This window comes from Gekko japonicus, unplaced genomic scaffold (assembly GCF_001447785.1).
Source record: "Gekko japonicus isolate JY-2015 unplaced genomic scaffold, Gekko_japonicus_V1.1 scaffold941, whole genome shotgun sequence".
Lineage (NCBI taxonomy): Eukaryota > Metazoa > Chordata > Lepidosauria > Squamata > Gekkonidae > Gekko > Gekko japonicus.
This window is the reverse complement of record NW_015164213.1, coordinates 566,414-574,739: the sequence shown is the minus strand read 5'-3', so window position 1 is coordinate 574,739 and position 8,326 is coordinate 566,414. Positions and strand designations below refer to the sequence as shown.

Sequence of the window (8,326 nt, the reverse complement as noted above, 5' to 3'; positions counted from 1 at the left end):
GCTGCTGCTGCTCCCCCCCCGGCCCGGTCTCCCTGGCTCGGCGCCGCTTTCTGCAGCCTCCCGCGCTCGCTCGCTCGCTCGCTCGCTCCCTCTCTCCCCTCCCGCGCAGCGCCGAGCGCGAGCTCCAGCCACCGAAATATGATAATAAGAACAGCTGCTTCTGTGTTCCGGGCCGGCCAATCAGAGGCGAGCAGGTTTGACGTCCCCGCGGCCGACGCCGACCAATGGCGAGCCGGCGGAGTTGGAGCAGAGAAGTTTGAGTAAGAGATAAGGAAGAGGCTGGCGGCCGCGGCGCGCGGAGTCCCCCACACCGTGCCGCGCTTGCTTGGCTCGCCCCGGCGGGTGTGCGCGGGTGCTTCGTTTTCGCCGCCCTGATTCCAGCGAGGAGGGGGAACTGCAGGTGGGATCCGGCCCGCTGGACTGCTTCTCCGAGCCACCGAGCAAGCGGCACCCTTCCCCTGCCCTTGACAGCAGCATCTCTCCCTTTTAAAGAAGCAGCAGCCTACACACACACATATATGTATTTTTCCCTTTGGGGGAAGCGCCTTTGAAACCCTGCACCATTTCACTGTGGACCATATATCCTCTTGCGGCTATGGGAGACATGGGAGACCCACCGAAAAGTAAGGACGAGATTTTTCGGGTTTTATCAGTAGTAATAGAATCTCTTTAAAAAAGAAAATTGTTCCAAATCCTGGCTCGGCTGGGAGAGACCGAGGAGGTAGGCGACTTTTGCGTGCACCCACCCCACACCCGCGAGCTTCTGGTGCTGTGGGGTCCCCGCTACGGTTGCTTTGGTGTAAAATTCGGGAGAGGTTTCGGACGAGGAGAAGGTGAGGGTAGGCGAAAGGGGATCAGACGTCAAAATTGGGTGGCGGAGGAGGGGGGGAACCGATCTGTGCCAAGAGCCTGCAAATATTTTGCTGCAAGTAAGTTGCCTTGCAAAAGCACTCAGTTTTCCCCCTCAACGTAATAAAGTTCCCAGTCTTGGGGTGCAGTAGGCTGGGCATCGCTTTCCACGGCCACCCTTGGGCTGTGAATAACCGCGCTTCTTGGAAAAATTGAACAATTGCTGTGAAACGCAACGGGCTTTCCTTCCAAGCAAATCGGCTTCGGATCCCGGAATGCGCTGCCTTTCACCGCTCCGGGTGACCCGAGGGATAGACGGCCTGCTGGGCGGAGATCAGCCGGCCCTCTGGCCGAAGCGAGTGAAATTGACAGAAATGAATGAAACTGACAAATCGAGAGACCCGGAAGGTTCCCCGGCGAAATGGAAGCGCAGGCTTCTTAAAAGCCTGCCTGTGCGCTCTGTCTCTCTCTCCCCCCCCAGTCTTTTCGGTTCAAAGTCTTGAGTTAGAGAACTAGCCAAAATAAGGCTTCGACTGTCCCCCCCCCTCAAAAAATCAAAAGGGATTGTTTTGATTGCGTGGGAGGCGTGTGAAATCTGCACGTTCTAGTTTATGCCTATCTGCGTTTGAATTTACGTTCCGCCTCCTTTCTAAATGAGGAAAGTCTTTGATGGCACACTCCAATTACCTTTCTAAATGCTGCTCGCTCTGTCCCCCCCCTCTCTCACTCACACACACACGGACACTTCCCCCCCCCCAACACAGCAACAACAACAACAGCAGCCAACGCGCTCCCAAAGATTAGCATCCCTACCGCGGGTGATCGACACTAATAAAGTGTGTTTATCGCCGTAGGAGAGCAACCGGTTAGTCAATCATGTCTTTTATTATTTGCCTTTCAGAAAAACGCCTGATTTCCCTATGCGTCGGTTGCGGCAATCAAATCCACGATCAGTATATTCTGCGAGTTTCTCCGGATTTGGAATGGCACGCGGCGTGTTTGAAGTGCGCGGAATGTAATCAGTATTTGGACGAGACGTGTACGTGCTTTGTTAGGGACGGAAAAACCTACTGTAAAAGAGACTATATCAGGTAGGCGGCTTACCTCTATTTTTCTCTCTCTCTCCTCTCTCTTCGCAGTTAGGCTACAAAAATGAGCAGGCTGGTGCGGGGTGGGGGGGGTGAGGGCCCTCGAGGCTTCTGTATTGTGATCGCGTGTGGAGAATGTTGCTTTAATAACGGTAACACCAGCAGTATTCATCGTTGTTATGGTATTTTCTTTGTTTTCGCACAAAGAAAAGAGTGGAAACGGCAACCGAAAAGCGTGCGTTTCAGTGAAAGGCTCCTCCCCAAAAAAAATATGGGTTTAGATTAGGGGGTCGAACGTGTTTCAGGGAGTTCTCTGGATCCTCTTCCTTAAAACAGCCCAGTCCTGTGTATGTTTACTCAAAGTCCCACTCATTTCAGTGGGGTTTGCTCCTAGATCGCTGGGGATGGGGCTACGGCTTTGCTAGTATGTAGGTTCTGGTGAAGTCAGTGAGGTCCTACTGGACTCCAGTGACGGGGCAGTAAAGCTTCCTCCCCATGGTCACCCACGATTTCGGTGCAACTTCCTTCTAGAGAAGAGTCGAGCGGGTCCCTCCGCTTGCTGAAGGTGAGGTCTTCAGCGGGCCTGTCCAAGGTGTTTTCGTGAAGATTTCCTTCTCAAGATCGGGGTGCTGTTTAGACTCCTACCCCCTGGTTTTCGGTTCCCCCCCCCCGCCCCAGGCCTAAAGGCCAACCACTCGGCCAGAACTTCCACTCAGCTCAGTAGCTCTGCCTTCCCAGTCTTCAAAACGTCTTGAAATCCTGGACTTAGAAGGGGCGGCCTTATCTTAAAGATTAGCAAACCAGGGATCCCGGTAACGGGAAGAAAAGAAGCACAGAGGGGTTTTTTTTGGGGGGGGGGGTAACAACCGCGTGGCGCTGGCGCTAGACCGCAGCAGACTTTCTTTCTCCCCCATCCCCATTTAACTGTAGTGAACGTCGGCGTGATTGAAATAAAGTGGGTGGCCCCGGGGCCTGCTGGCCATACAGCCTCCCGGCTGGATGTGTATGATTTCATGTTTTTAAAAAGCTGTATTACAGCGAAGGGGGTTGGGAGGTGGACATTGGTCGAGCTGGAATAGGCCTTCTCCCACTAGGAGACCCTTCCCAAGAAAAAAAAGGAATAGCCCCGACCCTTCCTGAAATCCCGTAGGAAAAGGTCAGGATGGGCGCAGTGGTTCTTTAGGCGCTGCTTCCAGGAAGGACTGGGCGCTCAAAAGAGGAGACTTTAGGGGGGGGGAAAGGACAGGAACCTGACATTTAATCTTTTTAAATATTAACCCTTTGGGCGCTCTCGGTCCGCCTCGCCTCTTCTTATCTTATCTGCCTTGATGAATTGGACAGAGGAGATCAAATTGCCCCCTCATCTGTTGGCGAACAATCGGTACATTTAGATAATGGAACGGCTTCCTTCCGAGCCTCAAAATCTGGGCGCTGGTTAAAAAAAAAAATTGCAGGATTGGCCGCTCCTGACAGTCTAGCGAGACCCCCCTCCCCCCCTCTTTTTTTAAACGGGGGGTGGTGGTGGTGGAAAGAGGCGCTTTTATTTTCTTCCTGTGGGGAGAGGGGGGGAGAGAGAGACGATCTCCTCGGTGCTAGGCTACTGTGTAGTGCGGATTTGAACTCTCCCGGGGGTGGGGGAGTGGGGGGGCTAAGGTGGCAGGAACTCGCCAGCGCGGACACAATCCACGGGGGCAGTTCTCCTCCCGTAGATCCCTGAAAACAACTAGCAGGGAACACTTCCATTCGCTTGTCCCTAGGCCTGTTGGGGTGCGTGCGTGTGTGCGTTTGGCAGTGCTGTCTCTCACACGCAACCCCCCCCCCCCCCACCACACCCGGGTCTCTGTGAATGGCCCCCGAGGAAACACTGGGGCAGTTTTCTTCTGAAGGTTACTTTGTGGGGAACGAAGGGGCCTTTTCCTGTGGGGGGGGGGGGGGAGAAGGGAAAGGGGAAATGCGCGGGGGAGGGGCGCCGGCTGCCGAGTCCTCGGAAAGTCTTGCTGGGAGGGGGAGAAAGAAGCCCGCGTTGTAGGTAGCCTGCCGCCTTTGTCCCGGGGAACCGGCTGTGTCAGGCGTCGTGCCGGCCTCCGTTTCTCAGCCGCGGGATCTCTGGGCAAAGGTGAATCACGAGCCCGCTTGGTCCGGGAGACGGCCACGGAGGAGCGTTTGGCGAAATATCTCGGGTACTAGTTTTTGGAGAGGCTGCGTGTTTTATTGCTTGTTTATTGACGCGGGGCCCCCCCGCCTATCGCCTAGTCAGCTTACTCGTGAGTAAATCCCAGGGACAAGGGAGGCGTTTGTTACCGAAAACAGACGCTTAAGATTCCTGGACTAGAGCCCCGATCCTAAATCTACTGATTTGAAAGTAAACCTTAGTATTGATTTTTCAGTGGCTTCCGTGCAAATAAGTCAGGTTACAGCCTTGCTCGATGGCAAGGTCCACTGATTCCAATAGGACTTCTTGGCCCACAAGAACAGGGTTCGGATCGGGGTCTTGGTGAGTTATCCGGCCCTGACCTAGGTGAGGATTGGAAGGGGCCTGTTGTTTGCGGTGGCCTCGGATATTTTCAGGGGAGCTGGTAACTGAGGGCTGCATCCATTTACTCTGTTTAGTTTCCCTCTGCTCCCTTTCCAAAGGGAAGGCAGCCTACACGTCAAAAAGATGGTCTGCGCCCATACCTCCACTGTGGAATCGAACTAGGAACCCAAAGCTTAGCCGGGGAGACACCCCATCGTTGGGAGGGTAGGGTCCTAAAAGACAGGAGCCGGGCAGATCTCGATTTCTGTCGCTCTCCGAACTTTTTTTTTTTTTTTTTAGTGTTTCTCAATAGACCGCTCGGTCGATGCTCTCGACCCATCAACAGCCTTCGAAATTCCGCGGCGAAACTGGGGATTGTTTCTGTGGGGTTTTGTTTGTTTGTTTTTTAAAGAAAGTTGCCGCTGTCTCCAGGAAGCCTTGCATTCCCGAGCCGTCTATTCTTGAACCATCCCATTGATGCGCTAGTAGGCCTACTCTAGAGGAAGTCGGGTGTGTCGAGCAGTTAAAGGGATTCAGCGGGTCTGGAAGGGGGTGATAAGGAAGCGGAACTGATAAAACAATCGCGTTGCATTTGTGGGCACGTGTCTGAGGGAAATTCTTTTCTGCAAAAAGCCTGCCCAACTCAGCCCGGTGCAGTTGTCTTTGGGTACACCCCACCCCAGTGAACTTGCATCGCCTCGTATAAATGAACAGGCATAGGACTGGGCGGAAAGGCATAGGCACCAGGAATGGCCAAGGGATTTGCCATTTTGCCAAGAGGGAAGGAGCACAGACTCCAGCGCAGACAGACACCGAATAGCATTACTTGTAAGGCTACTTACAAGGAAGTGCGCTGGAACCCGGCGGCATTCTTTCGCAGTGGGAGGATGGATAGGCGGACAGACGGAGATGGGGGGAGTGAATATTTGCGCCCGCGGATGCTGCTATTTGGCCACCCTGGTTAGCTTCCCGCATGTATACTGTTAACAAAGGTAACGGGGGAGTTGCGGCAATCCTCGTGCTATAATCCAGGCGATAGGACAGATTCTCTCCCCTTCGTTTTCCTTTGCCTGGAGCTAGAAAGAGGAAAGGAGAAGAAAGGGAAAACAAGGGGAGGGACTGAAGGAAGAGGGTCTTCCCCCAAAATGCTATGTCTGGATTCCCCCCCCCCAAAAAAAAACCCCAACCACCACCGCCGTCCCTGGCGCGGGGTCCCAGAGTGTCAGCCGCTCTTTGCACGGGGGATCGGGGCGTCCTCGAACCCCCTTGGCTCTGGGCCGGTTTCCGAGCTCCTGGCTTTCCTGGAGGTGGGTCTGATGAGCCGAAGCGCGGCCAGATAAGCGGCGCGGTGGAGGTCGAGCCGGGCTGGCGAGTCTCGGGCAGGCTGCTGGGGGGGAAGGCGCGCCTGGCTGGCTTCGAAGGGGCGGCCGACGGAGTGAACTCTCTCTTGTCTCTCTCGCTCTCTCCTCCTCCTCCTCCTCCTCCGGCGGGGCCCGGCTCAGGTTATACGGCATCAAGTGCGCAAAGTGCAACATCGGCTTCAGCAAGAACGACTTCGTCATGCGGGCCCGCTCCAAAGTGTACCACATCGAGTGCTTTCGCTGTGTGGCCTGCAGCCGCCAGCTCATCCCGGGCGACGAGTTCGCGCTGCGGGAGGACGGCCTCTTCTGCCGGGCGGACCACGACGTGGTGGAAAGGGCCAGCCTCGGCGCCGGGGACCCCCTCAGCCCCCTGCACCCCGCCCGGCCGCTGCAGATGGCAGGTACTTCCCGCCCCCGGGGTGGGGGGCCTTCGGCTTCACGCCCCCAGGGGACCTTTGGCGGGGCTGGGAGATTGGGGGGGGGCCCCCGCTGGGAGGTCTGGGATGCGCCCGGCGCTGGACACCCTCGAGCTGTTCCTAGGAAAGGTGCATTTCTATCAGGTCCCCGTTGTGGCAAAGAATAATGTACGGAACTGTTGAAACACTATGAATACACACAACCTGCGGTCTTTTAGATAGCGATCCATACCGCTCTGCACAACTCGTGTCCAATGCTCCCTCTCAGCTGTGGAGTCTTGTGAGCAAAAATTCTGCTTTGTGAGCTCCTGGCATTAAAGTTGTGAGCGAGCGATTTGGCCACTGCATAGATTAGTTTGCTCTGGAGCCATCCTTCCTGAGCCACGACAAAAGTGCCTTCAAAATTTACTTAGAGGGAACACTGCTCCTGTCGTGTGGCGTTTTTGTCCCACCCGGGAAGGACAAGTAAAACCCGTGTTTCGGCTGAAATCGACTAGATTAAAAAGTAATCAGAAGTTGCTGGATCTTTTCCTCTCGTTTAGGAGACCTTAGTGACATCTATAGAGATGGATGAGGGCTTCATATATGCGTGGAATTGCCTCTTCCCTTCAAATCACAGGGACCCGATTTTGTGCGTGTTTGCTCAACAAGTAAATTTCACAGTTCGAAAGGGCCTTACTACCAAGAAATTGCCTAGAATTGCAGCCTTAGACGTACTTAATTTTGTCTGGTCTCTGTAATTTATTGTTGATCCAGTAGAGACCAATGAGAACTCCTCCTCTGTCTAAGGTGTGCTTAAGGTCTCGGCCCTCAGATACTCATTTCACATACATCTGTTGCTGGCAAAAATACTCTTAAACCCCCCGATCCTAAAATCGTACCTGGAACTCAATCCTAGGCATGTTGACTCTGAAGGAAATCCCACTGGTTTCAAGGCGACTGACTTCCCAGGAAGTGTAGGCCCTCCAGCCTTGGAAGGCAGCTCCACTGAAGTCAAAGGAAGTGAGTGAAGGAGGCATTTGGGCCGAAGCTGCTAAACTATATTAACTCCAGCAGTAACGGTGTAAAATGTCTCACTTAATCTACTGGTAATTTCCTTCTGAGTAAACTCGCTTGGCATTGAGCTCTATAGAGGTGTGTTCAGGATCGTGAATACTTGTAGGAATATTTCCACCTTTTGGAGTCGTCTTCCTTCCCGGACCGACTCGGAGGTGCCTTTTGAAACGGTGGGGGCTGCAGAGCCGCCTGGAAAACCGGGATGGGCTGAAATATACCAGGAGCTTTCTGTGGTATAGAAGGGTGCGTGTTACGACCTCCGGAGAGGATGACTTGAATATACCTGGAGGCTTAGTAGAAACAGACACATCCTCGCGTTTTGTGGGCGTGACTGTGTGTACAAGGCTAAAAGCTATCTGCCTTGAGCCGCAGGTATATCATCCCAATCAGGTCTTTACTCTTATCTAGCTTCTCAAGAAGTTTGGGGGGGGGGGGCGAGGGGGGCGGGAGAGAGATTAGAGGCTGGGGTGCCCAGTAGTGCCTGGCTTGCCTTTCTAGGAACCAGGCTGTAGTCTGATGCATGAGCACACATGGGGGGGGGGCGCACTGAGAATGTTTAGGATCCCCCTCATAGACACCTATAGGGTATTTTATTGGCACGTTTCCAAAGGGAGGGAGGCGATCCCCTTTCAAAGACAGGAAAGTTGGAAATAGAGGAGAGGGGGGGGTGTTAAAGAGGCTTCCTTTCTCCTGCCGAGGCCGGGCTACTCTCGGTCTGTTTCCACGACGTTTTCAGAATTTTGGCCTCGCTGGAATTAAGCGGGGTGGGGGTGGGTGGGGTGGGTGGGGTGGGAGCAGCCGATTTCCGAAACGAGGGAGACTAATAACGACACCGGCAAGCACCTCAAACTGTAATTTAAAACTGTCAACAAGCTAATCTTCTGTAATTGGCCTTCAAAGGGATTCTTCCTTCTCCCCACACGGCCCTCTGTGATTTGGGTGAGCATTTCAGCGCGGGAAACTTTAGAATCGACTCTAGGCATCTCTCTCCCCCCCACCCTATTTTGTCGCACTTTCCCGCAACCTCCGCCCCCTCTCGAT

The 8,326-nt window shown here is 54.1% G+C and overlaps 1 protein-coding gene across 1 annotated transcript in view; it reads left to right on the top strand.

Moving 5' to 3' along the window:
* Positions 1-289: 289 nt before the first annotated feature.
* The window catches only part of ISL1 (ISL LIM homeobox 1), a 29,884-nt gene continuing 21,847 nt past the window's right edge, over positions 290-8,326 (top strand). Inside the window, exons 1-3 of the mRNA XM_015408472.1 lie at positions 290-623; positions 1,751-1,940; positions 5,955-6,214. Coding sequence (XP_015263958.1) covers positions 596-623; positions 1,751-1,940; positions 5,955-6,214 — 478 coding nt within the window. The 5' untranslated portion in view covers positions 290-595. The remainder of the gene's footprint in view (positions 624-1,750; positions 1,941-5,954; positions 6,215-8,326) is intronic.